General features: G+C 54.3%; 1 protein-coding gene across 1 annotated transcript in view; it reads left to right on the top strand.

Moving 5' to 3' along the window:
• STK32C (serine/threonine kinase 32C) overlaps positions 1 to 16,940 on the top strand; it is a 52,313-nt gene extending 35,373 nt beyond the window's left edge. Inside the window, exons 3-12 of the mRNA XM_079311948.1 lie at positions 9,040 to 9,191; positions 10,537 to 10,710; positions 11,429 to 11,466; positions 12,105 to 12,194; positions 12,751 to 12,854; positions 12,942 to 13,058; positions 13,889 to 14,014; positions 14,126 to 14,257; positions 15,791 to 15,858; positions 16,689 to 16,940. Coding sequence (XP_079168074.1) covers positions 9,040 to 9,191; positions 10,537 to 10,710; positions 11,429 to 11,466; positions 12,105 to 12,194; positions 12,751 to 12,854; positions 12,942 to 13,058; positions 13,889 to 14,014; positions 14,126 to 14,257; positions 15,791 to 15,858; positions 16,689 to 16,806 — 1,119 coding nt within the window. The 3' untranslated portion in view covers positions 16,807 to 16,940. The remainder of the gene's footprint in view (positions 1 to 9,039; positions 9,192 to 10,536; positions 10,711 to 11,428; positions 11,467 to 12,104; positions 12,195 to 12,750; positions 12,855 to 12,941; positions 13,059 to 13,888; positions 14,015 to 14,125; positions 14,258 to 15,790; positions 15,859 to 16,688) is intronic.
• Positions 16,941 to 21,452: the final 4,512 nt, after the last annotated feature.

The raw sequence follows: 21,452 nt of genomic DNA, 5'->3' as shown, positions 1-21,452 counted from the left end.
CTTGACTGCAGCTGGCTGCTCAGGCTCTTACATGAGAGTTTTTTCAGCATTAGATTCTGCAACAAAATCCACCCACAGCCTCCCCTCTCCCCCTCCCCTCCTGAGCCCTCATTCTGAGGTCCTTGATCAAGGGAACCCTTTCCTGGCTCATCATCTGCTGCCTGTTGAGTGGCTGATCCAGCCCTGGCCCTGGTCAGCAGGGTCAGGCACAGAGAGGGTCACAGGAGGAGGAGAGGGGAGGATGGAGCTGGCCAGGGTGGCTTTGGAGCACTGGAACAGGCTGCCAGGGGGCTGGGGCAGTGCCCATCCCTGCTGGTGCAGCCCAGGGAGGGGCAGCAGGTGCACCCAGCCCTGCTCTGGCAGGGTGTTTGGCAATCACTGCACCTCGACCTTGGAGCTCTTTCCCACCTGGAAGGAGTCTCTGGTTCTGTCGGACACGGTGTAAATGCATCACAGAACTCCACAAACACCCACCTGTGGGGGCAAAGGGCAGAATGTTTTGGCATTGATCAGATGAGTAACTGGAAGTGTGGTGGTTGTTCTGTCAGCAGTGCCCTGGAGAACCTCCTGTTCCACAGGCTCCTCCTGCCCCACACAGCCAACAGAAAAACTCTGACACTAAAACCCATCCTTTGTCACTAATGATAACCAGAACTGTCTCAAGGCTGAAATGTGGCCAGCATTTGGATCTTGTTTTTGTTCTGACAAGCCATCACAGCCCACACCCCCAGCAGCTCCTAAATGGAGCTGAGAGATGGAAGGTTCCAGCCTCAGATGCAGCTTTTGGCAGCAACAAAACTGAAGCTGGGCTGGACATCAGGGTCATCCACAGGTCCTGGGAGCTGCAGCCTGTGAGTTGGGGATGTTGTGTTCTTGCTCATGGCTGGACAATCCAATTACAAACCACTTAATGCCATCAGTGATAAGGAGCAGGGTCCTCAGCTCCTATGAAATTATGGATCCAGCAGTTTGACCCAGCAATTGGAGTTTGTGAAGGAAGTGCTGCCTGTGTTTTGCAGAGTGCTGCAGGTGTGCCCTGTGTGCCCTGGGCAGTGTGTCTGAGTGGGCACAGCTCCAGGGCAGGGCAGGAGCTGCCCACAAGCCACAGGAGCCCCCTGGGACCCCCTGTGCCTCTGCAGTGGGTGCAGGGGGAGCAGGAGGAGCAGGAGTGCTGCAGGTGGTGCCCAGCTGAGAAGGGAGGGGCTGTGAGCAGCCTTGGCCAGGGATGGGCACCCCAGGCTGAGCTGGGCTCTGGGGCAGCAGCAGTGCTCCTGCCAGGGACAGAGCCTGTGTGGGACAGGCTGCAGTGTGAGAGCAAAGCCACAAATGTTTCATAGTTCTGTGCAATTAAAATATCAGCAGTGAAATGTTGGCAAATTCTAAATTTAGTGCTTTCCATTTTCGTACCAACTGGCCATTTTGTTCTCTGAAATGAGACTGTAACTACAGGATCACTCTGACAATTGCAAATTGGCTTTTCTTATTTTTCCTCAATACCTTTTATTCTTACTGGCCCATCACATTTGGGATAGACTGTCTTTTACCTGTGTGACCAGGGGTTCTGCCTCCCTTCAGAAAACACTCTGGACTGTTAAGTCCATAAGATTTTTTAAAGAAAGAAGAGCATGGAAAGAAACCATGTTAATTGAACAGAAGCCTTTTGTGTCTCTGCTTTCCACCCTCACCTCCCTTTTGCTTGCTATTTATGTCCAAAATCCATCCAGATTCCTTCTGTTCCTGTCGTTCTCTCGAGGACTTGCAGTAAGACTGTTGTGCCATATTATTACTTTTGATCTAAAAATTGTTTTTAAAAGTAAGTGCTAAAAATTCCTCTCAAGAAAGGGCAATGCAGTATGGAGCACTTTTCTGTTCCTGCACAGCAAATGCAGGTGGAGCAAACCAGGTTGAGGGTCCCAGAGCAGCCTGCTCTCCCTGGCTGGGTGAGGATGGACACAGCTCCAGCCAGCCCTGCCCGTGGTGCCACTGTGTCCCTGTGTGGCATCATGTGTCCCTGTGTCCCCTGTGTGCCCCTGTGTGCCCCCCTGTGTCCCCTGTGTCCCCTGTGTCCCCTGTGTGCCCTGTGTCCCCTGTGTGCCCTGTGTCCCTGTGTCCCCCCCTGTGTCCCCTGTGTCCCCTATGTGCCCTGTGCCCTGTGTGCCCTGTGTCCCCTGTGTCCCCTGTGTGCTCCTGAGTGCCCCTGAGTGACCCTGGGTGCCCTGTGTCCCCTGTGTCCCCTGTGTCCCCTGTGTACCCTGCTGCATCCCCAGGGCTCAGCTCTCCCCTGCTCTGCTCTGCAAGTCGATTTTGTCCCCTGCTGGTGTCTTTGGGCTTGTCAGAGAGGTTGAGGTGCTTGCCCAGAGCAGCTGTGCTGGATCCCTGGCAGTGTCCTGGATCAGGCTGGACATTGGGGCTGGAGCACTGGGACAGGGGAAGGTGTCCCTGCCATGGCAGGGGGCACTTTAGGGTCCCTCCAACCCAAACATTCTGAGATTTTCAGGGTGTTCCTGGGCAGAGGAGTCCCATCCCTGGAAATACGGAGAAACAGAAAGCACATTTCTTTATCTTGGTAACCTGAGCTAATCAGGTGCTGTTTGGCAGAGATGTTAGAGGAGCTCTGAAGGGGAAGGCAGCCCTGGTGTGACAGGCAGTGACAGGGGCAGAGCAGCCAGGAGGAGCAGGGTTTGTGAGCCCAGCACCCCAGCCCTGTGCCCTCTCCTGTGCCCTCCCATGTCCCCAGCCCTGTCCCCAGCCCTGTCCCCAGCCCTGTCCCCAGCCCTGTGCCCTCCCCTGTGCCCAGGTCTGTGCCCAGCACCCCCAGCCCTGTGTCCTCTCCTCTGCCCTCCCCTGTGCCCAGCCCTGTCCCCAGCCCTGTGCCCTCCCCTGTCCCCAGCCCTGTCCCCAGCCCTGTCCCCAGCCCTGTGCCCTCCCCTCTGCCCTCTCCTGTGCCCTCCCCTGTCCCCAGCCCTGTCCCCAGCCCTGTCCCCAGCCCTGTGCCCTCCCCTCTGCCCTCTCCTGTGCCCTCCCCTGTCCCAGCCTCAGAGCTGCCCTGCCAGGGCTGATGCCCTGGTGCAAACCCAGCCAGGGGAGTGAGGCAAAGCCAAGGGGAGCCCACACTGGCACTGGTTCCTGCTGAGGGCTCAGCTCTGTGGAACATCAGCAGCCCCTCCTTTCTTGGCTGAGAAGGAGCTGTGGCAATTTCCTCCAGCACAGAGGGGAAGCTCTGCTGCCTGGGTGTGCTGTGGCCCCAGCACAAAGGGGACACTGGGGCCACCTGGGTCACAGTGAGTGATGGGGCTTTCCAGAATAGCACAGCGAGTGTTCTTGCCTTGGGGTCAGGGAACTTCAACATCAATTTGTGTGCAGAGATTAAATAAGGCCCTCCAATCTTCATTGGAAGTAATTAGATTTCTTTCTGTTCCCAATATCTGTCAAATACATAGCTAAAAAAAATAATTTTGCCTCTTTAAGCAGCCAGTAGTCATGGCCATAAGGAGAGAGAGCTCCACATATCAGACATAGCTCAAAATGCTGTCACCCACAGGGAGACATTGCACAATGTATTCAGGCAGTCCCTGGTGGCTGTGCCTGTGCACAGGGGCAGCTCCTCATGTGAGTCTGAGCTGGAGGGATGGGGAGGCAGCTCTGGGCCCACCAAAGCAGGAAGGTGGCTCACAGAGTCCTCAGGGATCTCTGCAGGTTGGTCTCACTCTCCATCATTCTGCTTTAATTATTGAACAGAGGAGCAGAGCTCTCTGAGCATGGGATCCCTGCAGATGCTGCAGCCTCTGTGGCAGCCCCAGAGCATCTCCTGGGCTCTCTGCCCTGTGCTCAGGGCTCCCAGGGCAGCAATCCCACCCCATTCCCACAGGAGATGTGCTCAGGGCTGGGGCCAAAGGAGCTCCAGATGCTCCAGATGTTTGTGTTGACCTGGGTGAGACACCAGCTCTGGTGCTTGGCTGGTGTGCAGGGGAGAGGTGGAGAACCAGGACAAGCAAAAGCAAAGGAAAACACTCCTCTTTGCCTTTTGTTCTTTAGTGCTCTCTGCTGTCACTTCCTCAGTTTCTCCTTGTTTATTTGGATTAGTGTCTCTCCTGAGGACAAGAAATCTACACGTGTTGTGGAGCTCCAAGCCAAATAATCCCCCATATCCAAACTCAATTACAGAAACATCTGCTTAATGTCTGATGGGACCTTGTTTTCTCAGTGTGACACTAAAGGGAAATGCTGACTCTGAACCACCTTAAATGCATTAAATCAAGGATCCAGACCCTGCAGATTTCATTCTGCAGCCCCTTCCACAATTAGGAAATGTTCCCTGACAGCAGCTGGAATGCCCCAGCCCGTTTGCAGGGTACCAAGGAGGAGAGATTTTCCTGACACAGTTTCAGTGCTGCTTGTCCCATTTGTGTGAGCAAGACAGAATAAGGCTGATTGTGGAAAATAAAAACAACCAAACCCATGGACAAGCTCAGCTCTGCTGTGCTTTGAGCCACTGCAGCTGCTCCTGCCCAGTGGGTTCACTGGTGCAGGGGGCTGCCCTGGGGGGCTGCACACTGCTGGGAGTGCAGAATGGGGCTGTGGGGATTGCCAGAGCAGCTGTGGCTGATCCCTGCAGTGCCCAGGGCCAGGCTGGACACTGGGACACTGGGAGGTGTCCCCATGGCAGGGGGGCACTGGGGGGATTTGGGGTCCCTCCAGCCCAGCCCAGTCTGGGGTTCTGTGTCCTCTGATCCGCAGCACACTGAAGTGATGTTGGAACAGCAGGTGTTATTTTGGGTCAGAAGGCTTTTTTGGCTCAGCATAAGCAACTGAGAAAGACATTTTTCATGGAAGTGTTGACACGACCTGGAAACACCAACAGGCTTGCTGTGAATAAAAGTTTCATCAGCTGCTGTTACAACTTGGCTGCAGCAAACAGCAGTGCTGCATAAAAGAGATTTTAATGATTTATGGTGTTCTGACAAACGAGTCCACCAATCTTATGGAAAAGCACAGCTCCTCAGCAGGGAAAAACTGAACTTGTAAAGCTCCATGAAAAATAACTTAAGGAGTGAAATGTGGCAAGGTCTCTGGGAACAGAAACAAAATCAGCACTTAAGGATGTGAAGGCAGATTTGTTGAGCTGATAACTCATGCTCAGAGCGTGGCTCCTGGGGGTCACACTGCAGTTCTAGAGGGTTGGATGGGATTTGGGGCAGGAATTGTTCCCTGGGAGCTGGGATGGAATTCCCAGATGTGCTGGCACTGAACTGGGGCACTGCAGCTACACCTGAGCTTTCAGCTCTGCTCTCTTGGCTCTGCCTGGAAAACAATTTGATTAGCTGATTTTATCCTTGATATTTGTGAGGATTGTAGAACAAATTGTTATGGACTTTTTGATTACCAGTATTACACAGATGCTAATTGCCAGGGAAGGGCTGTTTTTAATTGCCAACAGCACCATCACAATACAGGATGGACACAAAATGCATTTGAAAGCCAAGGGAAGTTGTTCTGTGTCCTGCAGCTGTGGCCATGTCCAGAACAGAGTGATCCCTGTTTGCAGCTTTCCTGACAGCAGCTGGGAGTTTAAATGATTTGATTTTTATAATGGATAATTGGTGAGGTTCTGCCTGCAGTTCTTGGCACAAGAGCAAAGCAGAGGGTCCCGGGGATGTGCTGGGGACAGGGATTTCCCTCCAGACACTTTCTGAAGGATGAAACCCCTGGGAAAATTGAATGATGTCTTGGTGTAAGAGCTGAGAAGAGAACTTGGCTAAAGGAGATGAGATTGTTGGAAGTCAATATTGAGGTTATCCTTTCAGTAGTGCACAGCTGCAGCAAAGCCCTGCTCACCTGCTTTACTCCTTGCTCAACCAGCTCAGGATACCAGTGAACACAACTGTCCAGCCTGTCCTTGCCCTTGCAGTCTGGCTCCAAAGTAAAATCCAGTGCTCAAAAATGAAATCAGCTATCAAAAAAAGCTTGAGCTGTTTCTACATCATGGTAAATGCCTTCTCACTGCTTCAGGTCCTTCAGAATGAAAGGCTTAGTTCTCCCTCAGAGCTGTTTCCCCACCCCTGAGGCTGCTGCTCTGCTTCCCCCACAGCAGAGATTTCTTTCCCCACGCAGTCCCCAAGCCTGCTGATGCTTCTGGAGCCATGGGCAATTTGATGTTAATGCTCTGCATTTCAAATTTCAACCTTTCTGGTAAATGGCAGTTCTATAGATACTGGGGGAAACAGGGAGGGATAAATACCCAGCAGAAGCTGGAGGAGAAATCAGTGCATGTGGGCAAGGTGCAAGCACTGCAAATCAGCATTTTTATAAAGCAGAGCAGGGTCTGGCCACGGCCCAGAGCTGGGTGGGATGAAGGTGTTTGGAGTGGGTGTGTGGTGTTGGCTGACTGAGCCTTGACTCTGCTCTGAGTGAAATCCAGGCTGGCACAGTGCCACGTCCCCGTGGCCCTGAGGCTGTCGGGACGAGTGCAGGGCATGGGTCTCGTCTTACACAGCAGGAGCCAAGGAGGGAAATTCAAGAAGGAAAGGCTCTGCTGCCCAGGGAGTGTGCAGAGCTGTGACAGTGACACCCCCTGGTCACCAGCACCTTCCTGGGGTCACCTCTGCACATGGAGGGGAGCCAGTGACAGTGCAGCTGGAGCCATCCCCAGCTGCAGCTGCTGCAGAGCCATCCCCACCGGCACCACTGCTCAGGGATGGGATGTGAGCAGTGCTGGGATGTCACCAGTGCTGTGATGTGAGCAGTTCCAGGGAGCACCACACTGTACCAGAGCATTCCCCAGAGCAGTGTGATGTCAGCAGGGATGGGATGTGATGTGAGCAGTGGTGGATTGTCACCAGTGATGGGATGTGAGCAGGGATATGATGTGAGCAGGGATGTGATGTCACCAGTGGTGTGATGTCACCAGGGATGTGATGTCACCAGGGATGTGATGCCAGCAGGGATGGGACAGCAGCTGGTCCCACCTGCTGTGGCTGTGTGCAGACCCAGGGCCCTGCCCCTGCTGTCACTGTGGCCTCAGGCAGCCCTGCTCAGCTGCAGGACACCCACATTCCCCCAGAAATCACAGAACAAACAATTCCAGGGTGCCCAGAGCTGCTGCTGCTGTGTGTGGAGGTGATGCTGTTCCATTGCAGAAAACTGTTTATCACAAGTACAGAGTACATGAAGTTTTTACTATGCTGGGCTCTCATTTTCACTGTAGAGAAACAAGAGACAAATGACCTCAGAACAGCATGCAATGCTGATTAAGGTACAGCAAGTCACAACCTAAAAAATTAATCACCTAGAAATTAATGAGCTTCCAGCAATAATGTGGAATAAACTGACATCAGGGGAGAATGTTGCTCAGTACCTTGACGGCTGTTACCTAGAGGATTGTTTTCAGAGCAGTTCTACAGCAACGACCATGCTTTAAAGAAATAAATTTAGGGCTTTGCTGCTCAAAGAATTTATAAAATATAAAATTATTTTTGTTTATTGAACATAGAACCAATTCAGCCGGCTCTAGGCAGGGGCTGGATCCTGCTGGGGGTGTGCATGGTGGTAGGTGGTTTATTATTATTATTAAGTGTGCAGGAAGAAGGTTTTGCCTTGTTTTGTACCCTGAACGGTGCCTGGCAGCTGAGCTGGGCTCTGCTCGCCCCTGGGCACCGGGGGCTCCGGGAAGGGGGGAAGAGCTCAGGTCACTCTGCCCATGGAGAATTCCAGCACAGGCGGATTCCCCGCTCCCACCGAAAAACGGCGGCGGGAAATAACCCCGGTAATTCCCGCGCGTACTAATTGGGGTTTATCAGCCAACGATAACCACCCATTATTCTGTCACCTGCTGGCGGCAGCGTGTCCCTGGTGGTATCACACCGAGCACCATTAGCGCTTGTAAATGCTGATTAATGGCAGCGTTCGGGGCGCGGAGCTCCCACCTGCCTGCGCTCCCGCAGAAATTCCCTTTTCCCTGCGCTCGGGGCAAGCGGGACCCGCTCCGCCTGCCCGGGAACCTGCCCAGCTCATCCTCATTACCCGCTGTGATTAAAAGAGGGCAGATCTCATTACAGCAGAAGCAGACACGCCGTTAGTTCATTTGAAAATAGCTCCCGCGGTGGCTAATGAGCTTTGGAGCAGCCGCTGGGTGATGAAGGTGCCATCGGCGGAGCCGTGCCCTGGGCACAGCGGGGATCCGGGCCCCTTGTAATAAATTTGCATTTTAGCCGCTTTCTGCCCCCCCAAGGGATCGTTCTCCCCCTCCAGAGCACAGCGATGTGCCGGGCAGGTCAGACCCGCCCTGCAGGGAAGGAACTCTGTGGTTTGCACCCAGAGACAGCGAGCCCAAAGGTGTCCACACTGCTCCCAGAACAATTGTTGGAGAAGATCTGCCTTGGGAAAGCTCTCCGGAGCTGGCACCGTGCCCTGGCTGGAGCAAAGGGCGTGCACTCGCCAGCCGGGCATGGGAGCAGGGATGGGCTGGGAGCAGGGACGGGCTGGGAGCAGGGACGGGCTGGGATCACGAATCAGGGATCGGGGATGAGAGATCAGGAACAAGGAATCAGGAATCAGGGATGGGGGATCAAGGTTCAGGAATAGGGGAACAGGAATCAGGGATCAGGGATGAAGGATGAGGGATCAGGATGAGGGATTGTGGGTCAGGGATCAGGTATCTGGGATGAGGGATCAGGAATCAGGGATGAAGGATCAGGAATGAAGGATAAGGGATCAGGGACCAGTGACCATGAATCAGGGATGAAGGATCATAAATCAGGGATGAAGGATGAGGGATCAGCAATCAGTGATCAGGGATCAGTGACCATGAATCAGGGATGCAGGATGAGGAATCAGGGATGAAGGATGAGGAATCAGGGATGTCGGATCAGGGATGAGGGGTCAGGAATCAGGGATCAGTGACCATGAATCAGGGATCAGTGATCAGGGATCAGTGACCATGAATCAGGGATCAGAGGTGTCTGAGGCACCGAGCCCAGCGGGTCTCAGCTCCCCAGGGGCAGAGCAGGCTGTGCAGCTGCTCCAGTCTCTGCCCCTGGCCAGGTGTGCATTGTGCAGAAGAGGGACACGGAGAAGATGTACGCCATGAAGTACATGAACAAGCAGCAGTGCATCGAGAGGGACGAGGTGCGCAACGTCTTCCGCGAGCTGGAGATCCTGCAGGAGATCGAGCACGTCTTCCTGGTGAACCTCTGGTGAGCAGCAGGGCCACACACCTGCAGTGCCAGGCCCTCAGAGCCCCCTGCTCATCCCTGCAGCAGCAGCCTTTCAAACTGCTCCGTAGGGACTCCACTGCCTGCACCAGCAGAAAGATCCTCATTGCTGAGCAACCTTCTAGGGAATGGTTTAAAAACCACTCTTAAAATCAGGCTGAAATCTGACAAGTAGCTTGAGTCAGCAGTGCCTGAGTATCCTGTCCAGGCAGTGCCAGAAGCAAAGGCTGCAGTCTGTCCCCTGCCCACACCCCCATGGACCCCTGAGCCCTCCAGCATCCCTCCCTGTGCCCTGCACTGCTCTCACTGGCCAGACAAAACGCATCCTTTGGAGCTCACACACATCGTTACCAAATCTTGCAGGAAAAGCTGATTTACAGTTTTGGACAGTAGTGCATTTATCCTAGCTCTGTTGGTCAGTGCTGCAGGTGATCTGTCCTTTCTTGGCCTCCCTGCCCTGGGAGGGGTCTCCTCCCACTCCAGCAGTGCTGATGTGTGCCAGGCTGGAGGGGAGGGGGACACATCTAAAGGCTGAGGAAGTTTTATACCCAAAGCGATGGAAATGGGCGATGTGTCACATTTGGTTTGTTGATTCATTGCTCCAGAATAGCCAATTGAGTTAATATTGATATTTTTCAGCTTCTTAGCAGTTGCAAATATTTTTCCCAACAAGCAATGAAATTCTGGAGAGAAGTTGCTCTCATAGCAAACCCCTTCGACTCATAGTTTTGGAATAAACCTACATTTAAGATGGGAGCAGAAGTGAGTGATTCATAAGTATTATACAATCCCACATACTCTTTCCTTGGGCTGCAGTCACCAAATATAACAATGAGCCTTGTTTTGGTGTATCCCCACTGCTGTCAGTCTCCCGTGGGACCCACGGCACATTTAGAGAGGCGGTTTACTCCACAGTAAATATAAACCTCTTCTTCTGGTTTATCTGGCTAAATCAGCAGTTGTGGTTTCCAATTCATCTTCAGGATAGGCTAGGATATTTTAAGTAGGTTTTATGAGATTTTTTGCAGTTGAAAATGTGAAGTTTCTGTGCAGTGTGTGGCTCTGTGCTGGTGGGCTGACATGGCCCAGCAGCTCAGGGACAGTGAGGGGTGAGCAGGGGACATTACCTGGATACTCATCTCTTCCAGGGAAGCACTGCTTAGTGTAGCAATTGACTGAAAAACAAGCGAGCATCTTGAGCTGGGCACATCTTCAGTTTGGGCACATCACTGCAAGGAGCTGGAGGGGCTGGAGTGGGTTTGTGAGGGAGCAGAGCTGGGGAAGGGTCTGTGAGCCCCCTGGGGCTCAGCCACTCCCTGTCCTGCAGGTATTCCTTCCAGGATGAGGAGGACATGTTCATGGTGGTGGACCTGCTCCTGGGGGGGGACCTGCGCTACCACCTGCAGCAGAACGTGCAGTTCACTGAGGAAACAGTGAAACTGTACATCTGTGAGATGGCCCTGGCCCTGGACTACCTGCAGAGCCAGCACATCATCCACAGGTACCAGGCAGCTGCCAGGGCCCTGCCCTGCTGGGACCTGCCCTGCTGGGACCTGCTCTGCTGACCCTGCCCTGCTGACCCCTGCTCTGCTGACCCTGCTCTGCTGACCCTGCCCTGCTGACCCTGCCCTGCTGACCCCTGCTCTGCTGACCCTGCTCTGCTGACCCTGCCCTGCTGACCCTGCCCTGCTGACCCTGCCCTGCTGGGACCTGCTCTGCTGACCCTGCTCTGCTGACCCTGCCCTGCTGACCCCTGCCCTGCTGACCCCTGCCCTGCTGACCCTGCCCTGCTGACCCTGCCCTGCTGGGCCCTGCCCTGCTGACCCTGCCCTGCTGACCCTGCCCTGCTGACCCTGCCCTGCTGTCCTTGGGGTGGCTCGTGCTGCCCGTGCTGCCCCCACCTCTTCTGATGCTTCACTGGGGGGCTGAACATTTCAGGGCAGGTGTTAAACCCATCCAGGGCTTCACACAAATATCCCCAGTCTTGTTATTCCTTTTCCTTGGGAATGAGGCCTGAGCAAGTCTAATGCTTCCAGTTTTTCACCAAGTTGCTCAGGAAAAGTTTATTTCTAGTCCATCATAAGGGGGCTTGCCTCACATAAGAATATGTTTATTTGTTCCTAAATTTGATAGATAAATGATTGCAGGATTTTTGTCATTGAGTCTCATCCCTGATCTGGCTGAGATTCCATCTGCTGTAATCTTCCTTCTTTCCCCAGAGATGTAAAACCAGACAACATCCTCCTTGATGAGCAAGGTAGGATCACTCTGCTCCTCTTGGTTTGCCCCCTCATTCATTGCAGGGACAGATTCTTCACACTCCTGGGTGCTGGGCATCTTTCCACCTGGGGGGAGTGTGGGATGAGCTGCTCTGCCTTTACTGGCTCACATTTGCTGACCATGCCTGTGCTGTTTGCCTGGGGAGGGTCCCCCAGCTGTGACCCCTGTGCTGTGCTCAGCCCCACGTCAGCCCTGGAGTCGCTGCAGCTCAGCCTTCCAGGGCTTGGGACACCTGAGTCTAGTGAAAGCTCCACGATGATCCCTAAGATGATCCCAAGTCCCTTCCAACCCAAACATTCTGTGCTTCTAGGACAGTGTTTCCCTGGTGTCTTTTTCACTCCTCCAGAGCAGTTTGGCCAGTGCTGGAGGGTCACTGGCTAGCTCCACGTGGAATTTAAAATCAACACCCAAAGCTCCCAGCTTTATTCACCTGGCCAGCCCAAATCCTGGGAAACCTTTGGGATCTCTTATGGCCATTCCATGGGATCTGACCCTGCCCTGCCTGTGTCTGTGCTACCCTGTCTGAGGGCAGAAGCTGATGAAACAAATGTGTTCTGACTCTGCATTGCCACTGCACTGCCATTAATTCCTTCTTAAAATGTGTCTTTATTTAAGGTCATGCCCATTTAACAGATTTTAATATTGCAACAATCATTAGGGACGGTGAAAGAGCGACAGCATTGGCTGGGACCAAGCCATACATGGGTAAGAAACAACAACTGCTTGTGCCTGGGTCACATTTTGGGAGCTCAGCCCACGCTGGGCCAGGGGCATCCAGTTCATCCAGGAATTGGTGCTTGTGGCCAATTCGTTCATCAGCCTGATGGTTTGAGAAGGGGAAATCCCAGTGTGAAGGCATCGTGGTTGGCATGTCACCCCATCCCCTCCTGTCCTGTCACCCCATCCCCTCCTGTCCTGTCCTGCCCTCTGCATTATATCCTGTACAGTCCCCTCCATCCTGCCCTCTCCATCCCCATCCCCTCCCCTGTCCTGTCCTGCCCTCTGCATTATATCCTGTACAGTCCCCTCCATCCTGCCCTCCCCATCCCCTCCTGCCCTCCCTGTCCTGCCCTCTGCATTATATCCTGTACAGTCCCCTCCATCCTGCCCTCTCCATCCCCATCCCCTCCTGCCCTCCCCTGCCTCACTCAGCCTCCCCTGGGGCAGAGAATTCACTGTGAGTGCTGTGCTCTGACTGATGTGGGATATGGAACAGAGAAGCACAAATAACCTGCTGCTGCTCGTTTCCCTCTCTGCTCAGCCCCAGAGATCTTCCACTCCTTCCTGAGCGGCGGCACGGGCTACTCCTTCGAGGTGGACTGGTGGTCCCTGGGCATCATGGCCTACGAGCTGCTGCGGGGCTGGGTAGGGCTGGCCTGTCCCTGCCCTTGACCCCTGAGCCAGGCTGAGCCAGGGGACAGGCCAGCCCTCACCCCGTGCTCTTGTCCCCAGAGGCCCTATGACATCCACTCCAACAACCCCGTGGAGTCCCTGGTGCAGCTCTTCAGCACTGTCAGTGTCCAGTACTCCTCAGCCTGGTCCAGGGACATGGTCGGGCTGCTGAGGAAGGTGAGGGGCCCTCGGGCTGGGAGTGGGTGAATTGCTGGGTGAATTGTCCTTCTGGGCTGGAAATGGGTGAATTGTTGGGTGGATTCTCCTTCAGGATGGAGCTGGGTGAATTGCTGTGTGAATTGTCTTTCTGGGGAGGGATGGTGGCTACTGCACAGGCAGGACTAGCTGGAAAATTACCAGCATATTAATAAACAATGAATAGTAAGAGTAATGATAATAATAATATACACAAAGCATGCTGGGACAGTCAGGGATGTTAAGCCTTGATAAGAAAAAGTTCCAGGGAGACCTTAAAGCCCCTTCCAGTACCTGAAGGGGCTCCAGGAGAAGCTGGAAAGGGCTTGGACAGGAGGTGGAGGGACAGGGGACAGGGAATGGCTCTATGGAGTGCTCTGCTGCTTTCCTCATGCTGCTGCTGGAGAAGGCTGGGATGGGTTGGGACACCTGGTGCAGCTCTGGCTCGCTTGGGAACTCTGGAAAGGAGCTGAGGAGTTTGCTGTAGGAAAGATACAGCCGGTGCTGGCAGCCAATAAGTGCCTGCGGTATGAGTTAATGCTGGAGGGGTAATTTGCATAATTAGATTCGGTTTAACGAGCAGCAGCGCTGCGGGCAGAGGCGCATTCCCAGGTTTGCATTGCCATCTGCTGGGCAGCCGGGCTTGCAGGAGCCAGCCTCTCACAGGGATGTGCCAGCAGCTGGGAGGGGATCCCCCCGTGTCCCCCAGAGCGTTTCCTCAGCTGCTTGTCCTGCAGTGCCACCCCTTTCCCACAGCCTTCTCTGGCAGGAGGGCTCCTGTCCCACCCCTGATCACCTCCATCCCTCCCCAGCTGCTGACAGTGAACCCTGAGCATCGTTTCTCGTGCCTGGAGCACATGCAGGGCTCAGCTCACCTGGCAGGTGTGGCGTGGGGCGACGTGGGCGAGAAGCGCGTGGAGCCAGGCTTCGTCCCCAACGTGAGTGACCCCCTGTGCCCTGCTGCTGCTCAGGGGCACCCTGTCACAGCAGGGCCCCTGGGTGCTGGCTGGCCCTGGGCTGTGCCTGAGCCCTGCTGTGTGTCCTGGCAGAAGGGCCGCCTGCACTGCGACCCCACCTTCGAGCTGGAGGAGATGATCCTGGAGTCCAGGCCCCTGCACAAGAAGAAGAAGAGGCTGGCCAAGAACAAGTCGAGGGATAACAGCAAGGACAGCTCCCAGTCTGTATGTGCTGCCTGGGTGACACCAGCTGGGAAAAGGCTCTTTGGGCGGGCACTGCAGCTCTTACTGGTTTATTTGCATGGAAACCCATCATTTCAATAGCCAGGTGTTCCTCTGGTGGAAGTTTGGCCAGACTTTCACAGCACTGAAATGAGCAGCAGGGGTCTGGGCTGCCCAGTGTGCTCAGCCTGTGTCCCTGCTGTCCTGGTTTGAAGTTCAGGTGTCTGCCAATAAAGGCAGGAGCTTCTCTTTGAAATGGAGAATGTAAACCCCCTCCCTCCAAATTATTATAATTTTGAAATTAAGGGCGCTCAGGCAAAGATATGGGAATAGGAATAACAGTTCTTTCCTAGGACAACTAAAATAGCAATGCAGTATTACACAGAACAATCCCAACCCTGCCAGAGTCAGAATCCAAGCTGGCACAGTCAGTCAGTCAGGGTGGTGGCACAGTCCCATTCCATGGTGCTGCATCCTCCTGCAGGGGCAGATGTGGCTCAGCTGGAGCAGTGCTCCTGGAGAAGGGGCAGTTTCCTCTGAAGCTCCAGGGATGATGTGGAAGGGTCTGGTTTTCCTCTGGAATCCAGTGGAAAGAAGGTCCCTTGGTGTCCAAATCTCAGTTTTTCTCTGGGTAGGAAAGGCTTGGCTCCTGCCCTGGCTAGAGCATCTCCCAGTGGGATGATGGAATTTTATCAGCCATGCCCTGGGACTCAGTGGCCATGAACAGGAGATATCTCCTGGAGGAAGGATGGGCTGTGGAAAGATAAAGATGATTGCCCAGCTGGTTTAAAGATGGCCCATTAGCAGATAATGTGTGCCAGGAGATCAGGGGCACTGCCCCACCCAGTTTTAAACAATGGCCCATTAACAGGAGATATCTCCCACAGGGATCAGGGTCACTGCCACACCCAGTTTTTAACAATGGCCCATTAACAGGTGATACCTCCTGGATGAAGGGTGGGTCATGGGAAACGTAAAGATGACTGCCCCACCTGGTTTTTAACACCTGAGCCATGAACAGGAGATATCTCCTGGAGGGAGGATGGGCTGTGGGAAGATAAAGATGATTGCCCAGCTGGTTTAAAGATGGCCCATGAGCAGATAATGTGTGCCAGGAGATCAGGGGCACTGCCCCACCTTCAGCAGATGGGACAGAACACACATTGCTGGGCACATCCTGCATTGCTCCCCAAGACACCTGCCCAGCCCCAGCTGAGCACAGGGCAGCACTCCCTGTGTGCCCGTGCAGGGATCCACACTGGGCTGTGCTGGGCTCTCCCCACGCTGCCCGTGCTCCCCTCGGGCTGACAGCACGTGCAGTGCTCATGGATCAATGTTCATGTCAGGCACAGGGATCTGTGCTTTGGGGAAAGCACTGGCCCTGCTGGAAGCCATTGGCAGCCAGCCCTGCTGCCTCCAGATGTGGGACTGAGGCTCAGGGGCTGGGGGCTCCTGCACAGCTGGACTGCTGGGGGCTGCAGGCAGCCAGGAGATGCAAATGGGGCTGCTTGTGCATGTTTTGTTCTCCTTCAACAGGAAAATGACTATCTCCAGGAATGCCTTGAAGCTATCCAGCAGGACTTTGTCATCTTCAACAGAGAGAAGTGAGTGTGTGGGGTGTTTCTTTTAGGGAAAAATGCTGCTTTTTCTGCCTTCCCTTAGGAGCCAGTGCAGTGCCTCACAGCCAGGAGCACCTTGCTGCTGGCTTAGCCCCAGGTGAATGGTGTCAGCAGAGGAGCTCAGGTGCTGCCTGTCTATGAAAAATGTTCCTGGCCACAAAGGGAGGCAAGATCAGGGATTATTAACTGCCATTAAATAAAATTCGCTGTAGTGGGACTTCTGGGGTTTAATGTGTGTGTGTGACTCTGCCTCCATTCCCCTGTGGCACCTCCTCAACCCATCCTGCTTTTAGCAGATGATGTTTTGGGAAATGAAGGTGAGGAAGGTTGGACTCAATGGCTGGGGAGGCCTTTAACACACAGATTAGGTTCATAGGATGATTAAGGTCCCTTGTGAGAATAAGCAGGCAGTGAAAGTGCTGGCAGGAGTCTGGCTATGCTGGGGGCACTCAGGGTTGGGGTTTGGGGGTGCAGGAGCCTGGCTGTGCTGGGGGCACTCCTGGCTGGGGTTTGGGGGGGCAGTGCTGGGGGCATTCAGGTTGGGGTTTGGGGCTGGCAGGGCTGTGCTGGGGGCACTCAGGGCCAGGTTCTGGGTGGGCTGAAGCCCTCAGGCTGTTTTGGGGCATTCCAGAGCAGGTCAGTGTCCTTTGCTGATGCTTTGCTGGGCTCTGACCTGACCCCTCTCTGAGCTCTGGGGGGACTCCTCGTGCTCTGTGGGCACCTCTGGAGCAGTGAGGGGGCACCTGGGCTCCCTGCCCACTCCTGGGGGTTTGTTTGGGCACAGCTGTGTGACTCCTGCTTCCTCCTCTGCCCAGGCTGAAGAGGAGCCAGGAGCAGCCCAGCGAGTCCGTGACCACCTCCGAGACCCCCGACGAGGCTGAGGCTGAGCCCCTGCACATGTGCAGCTCTGTGTGCTCCTCGGGCAGCAGCTAGGCCAGGCCAGCCCCCTCACCTGCCTCAGGTGTGCTGAGCACCGAGCCTGCTCTGGACAGCACTGGCAGCTCCCCTGAGAGCTGGAACCAGCCAGAGCTCCCCAGGACTGTCACTGAGAGCTGGAACCAGCCAGAGCTCCCCAGGACTGTCACTGAGAGCTGGAACAACCCAGAGCTCACCAGGACTGTCACTGAGAGCTGGAACAACCCAGAGCTCCCCAGGACTGTCACTGAGAGCTGGAGCCAGCCAGAGCTCCCCAGGACTGTCCCTTAGAGCTGGAACCAGTCAGAGCTCCCCAGGACTGTCACTGAGAGCTGGAGCCAGCCAGAGCTCCCCAGGACTGTCCCTTAGAGCTGGAAGAAGCCAGAGCTCCCCAGGACTGCTCTCCAGCCATGGATCTCCAGCCCAGCACCGTGGCTGCTTGCTGGGGGAAGGCAGGACCTATGCAATTTGTCAGGGGAGGAGATCAACTGATTTAATCTTTCTGTTTTCATGTCAGATTGCTGATCTACACGTTTTTAATGCAGTGAGAGGACAGGGAGAGAAGCCACGTCCTTGGGAGGAGGAGGGGCGGGGAGGAAGGCCAGGGAGGGGGTATGAGCTTGGCTTTGGCACTCCCTGTTCAGATGCTGCCCTGGCCGTGGGCAGTGGGCAGAGCAGCCCTGGCACAGCCCCTGTGCAGAGCAGAGCAGCCCCAGGTTCAGCCCCTGCAGCACAAGGACATCCCAGGCACCTCCTGTCCCTGTGTCACCTGTCAGGTCCTTTCCCCATTCAAGGCAAATGTTCTTTGTGCACTCCATGGATTCTTCAGGGGCTGGGTAATGTTCAATGTGTGTTTGAGCTGCAGGATGCATTTCAATATTCTCCTGCTGGATGTGGCTGCTGCAGGCAGTGAGGAGCTGTGGGATGGTTGGGGGCTGGCTCCATGTCCCAGCTTTGGAGGACACAGTTTGTCAGAGGCTGAGGATTTGTGAGTGACTTGGGTGTGAAAGACAGGAACATTGTATTTCACCCTTTGATCTCCTTTATTTTCAGTGTAAAGTACAAGTACTGTATATAATTTGCCAATACCTGTCTTAATAGGACAGGACCTGTCCCCTTGCTCCTGCTGTGGGTGTGATTTCCTGCTGCAGGGCCCTTCACTGCAGGAGCTGCTGAAGCTGCTGCAGTGGGTTTTGGTCACTGTGGCTGAGCCCAAGCAGTGCCACAGGACTGCTCTGGGTGTGGTGGCACCACAGTCACCAGCAGGGTTTGCCTCCTTCCTGGGCATTCCTGATGCAGAACTGGCTGGGAGATGTTTTGAGCAGATCAGGCTCTGTCAGGAGCAGTTTTGTTGTGGTTCTTGTTTCCAGGAATGAACCAGGAAGGCAGAGGAGTATGAAATGATCTCACACAGCCAGGGCACAGCTGTGTCTCCCCCAGTTTTATGTGGGGACAGTGTGAGGCTGAAGCTGTGCAGGGATGTTTGATGGAAGGCTGAGCAGGGGGCAGCCAGAGCTGCTCCAGTTCTGTGTCTGTTCTCAGGGCAGGGCCAGGAGATGCTGTCAGCCCCTGGTCCTGCTGTCACCCATGGTCCTGCACCCTGTGCTCGTTAGCAGCTGCCTTAATGACAGCTCAGGGGCTGTGGCCATCAGTCAGGGCTCAAATCAGTGTGTCCTCCTGCTCCTTGTCCCACCCTGGCTCTGACCAGGCTGTGCTGGGGGAACCTGCCCTCTCTGCCCAGTAACTTCCAGTCTCTCACTGGGTAGCAGGGAGCCCAGTTGCCTTCTGTCACCTGCCAGAGCTCACCTGTGTGTGCAGGTGTGCCCCTGCTCTCCAGGGCAGCCTGCTCCTGTCCCCAGGGCTCTGTGCTCCCCTCGTGCCTCCATCCCACAGCTCTCAGCTCTGTCCTGGCACAGCAGGTGAGCCTGTATTTATTCAGGAGTTATCACTACAGGTGATTTACTCCACTGTGGGTGGGCTTTTACAGTGAATTCCATTGCACTATTTAGCAACTTCCTGTAAATAATGGCAACATTTTGGGCTGCTGGAATGACAGAGTGTCACTGATTTTTTGACCAAACTACTGGATGAGTGATGAAGATACATCAGCTCTCAGGCCAGGAGAGGTGTTGGCAGTCCCAGGATGTGTGTAATTGATGTTTCCATTGCTTTCCCTAGGACAGGAGGCAGGTGTGCCCTGAGGTGGAGGTTGCTGTGTGTGCCAGGAGCTGGCTTGTTTCTGAAATGGGGGTTTCTCAGCCCAAACCCCCTCTGTGTCAGTCACCTGCACCCCTCTTCTCCAGGGCAGAACAGCTCAGCAGCCCCTGGCAGGGCCAGGGGAGCTCCTGGGGGATGCCAGGGAATGGCTCCTTCCCAGGGTAACGCTCTGGGCAGGTCCTGGCTGCCTGGGCAGCACCCCTGGAACCCAGCAGGGCATCCCAGGGCTGTGCTGGGTCACTGCTGAAGCTGAACCCTGGGAGCAGCAGCAGGACACGGAGCTGGGGGGGCTCTGCTGGGTGGGAGAGGCACCATGGGCATCACTGCAGTGTTTGGTTTGGTCTGAAATGGCATTTGGGCACCACCTTAGCAGAGCCAGGGTGACAGGGTTCCATTGACACTCTGTCCCTGGAGAGGGAGTGGCATGGACAGAGCAGCTGGAAAAGGGACAAGTGATGGGAAACAGCTCATTGTCAGAACCCCTGTGGAGGTTCCAGGGCTCTGGGCCCCCTGCCCCACTCTGGGCCCCTCTTGTGTCCCCATTGCTGTGTCCCTGTCCCTGCCAGGGCCAGCTGAGCCCAGCTCGCTCCTCTTGCCCTCCCCATCTTTGTGGCTCCTGCCAGGTGTCCATGCCCAGCTCCCCCACCCACAGAGGAGCCCTGGGCTCCGATCCTCCCTCCTCCCTGTGCCACCCCTGGCTGCTCCTGTCCCTGGCTGCTGGCCCAGGCTGGGGACAAAGCTCAGGGGCTGTGGAGCCCTGGTGTGCCCTGGCTGCTGCTGCTGGGCAAACCTGACAGTGCCAGAGCCCAGGGCCACACCCAGCTGGGAGGTGGCACTGACAGCTACAGCCAGAACAGGAATTTTCTGTACATAAATATTTAAATACCTGTATTTTTTTGTATGATGGATTTATACAGTGTGTGCCATTATCTGCTGTGAAAAGTCTACAGCACCTATAAATTATTCTCCTTTAATCACTTGCCATGAGATTGTTTTTCTTATCTCTGTTGTGTTACAAAGTTTTGCAAAGTTGCATATTTTTAAGTGTTGGCTTTGAATTCCACAGCCTTCACTGGAATTTTGTGCAGAAGACAAATGCCAGGTCAGGTCCTGATGTTTCTTCTGTTGCCAATTCTCTATTACTCCAGAGCTTGCCAAAAAGAGTCTAAGAGTAATAAAATACTAGCAGAAATACCAGTAATGTGGACTTGACCCTGGACAGTGCTGAAATCCTGCTGCCTTGGGAGGGTATTTTTACAATTATTTCAGTGCAGATCTATGTAAATATATCTTTGTATTTTATGTCAATACATCCCTGTAATTTTCTTGCATGACAATTTTATCACACCACAGAATATTTAAGTTATGACAAGGTTGTGTTTTTGCAGATACTGTGGGAAGGCATTGCACATGTGGAGTAATAAATGTGTATTTTTAACATTGCCAAGGATTTGGTGTCATTTCCAGGGGATTGAGCTATCAATGCATGAAAACACAGAAACAGCCACATGCTGGAATCCTGGAACCCAGCTGGAATCTGGGCTGGTGGGACACTGCCAGCCACCACAGGGTGGGACAGGAGCTGTGGGACACTGCCAGGAAATGCCTCAGGAGCAGCCCTGGAAGGGAACAGCTGGATCCAGAGGTTTGCATGGCCCCCTGTGCCTGCTGGGGGTGGTGGTGCCATGGGGTGTGGGTTATGGGATTCCATAGGGAATGGGTTATGGGATTCTATAGGTTTGTGATTCCCTGGGGTGTGGGTTATGGGATTCCATGGGCTGTGGGTTTTGTGATTCCATAGGAAATGTGTTATGGGATTCCATAGGGTGTGCGTTATGGGATTCCATAGGTTTGTGATTCCCTGGGGTATGGGTTGTGGAATTCCATGGGCTGTGGGTTTTGTGATTCCATAGGGAATGGGTTATGGGATTCTATAGGTTTGTGATTCAATAGGAAATGGGTTATGTGCTTCCATGGGGTATGGGTAATGGGATTCCATAGAGAATGGGTTATGGGATTCCATGGGGTGTGGGTTACATGATTCCATAGGGAATAGGTTATGGCATTCTATAGGTTTGTGATTCCATAGAGAATGGGTTATGGGATTCCATAGGGTGTGGGTTACATGATTCCATAGGGAATAGGTTATGGGATTCCATAGGTTTTGTGATTCCATAGGTCCATCCCTAAGGAGCGCTGCTGTGGTGCAGGGAATTGAGGGGTGCATCCCTGAGGATCATTCCTGTCCTACAGGGAAGTGAGGGGTCCATCACCCACAGGAGTGGGGTCCTGGGGCCCCTCCATCCCAGCTCTGGTGCTGCAGAGCCAGGGCTGTGGCTCAGCCAAGGGCACAGAGCGTGTCCCTGCTGTCCCTGACCCAGAGCCTGCAGGAAAGCTGTCCAAAGGAATTAGGGCCATGACCGTGTGGGGCCGTGGGGGAGGTGTTT

This window comes from Erithacus rubecula (genome assembly GCF_903797595.1).
Source record: "Erithacus rubecula genome assembly, chromosome: 9".
Taxonomy (NCBI): domain Eukaryota; kingdom Metazoa; phylum Chordata; class Aves; order Passeriformes; family Muscicapidae; genus Erithacus; species Erithacus rubecula.
The sequence above is the reverse complement of the archived record's forward strand: the minus strand, read 5'-3'. Positions and strand labels throughout refer to the sequence as shown.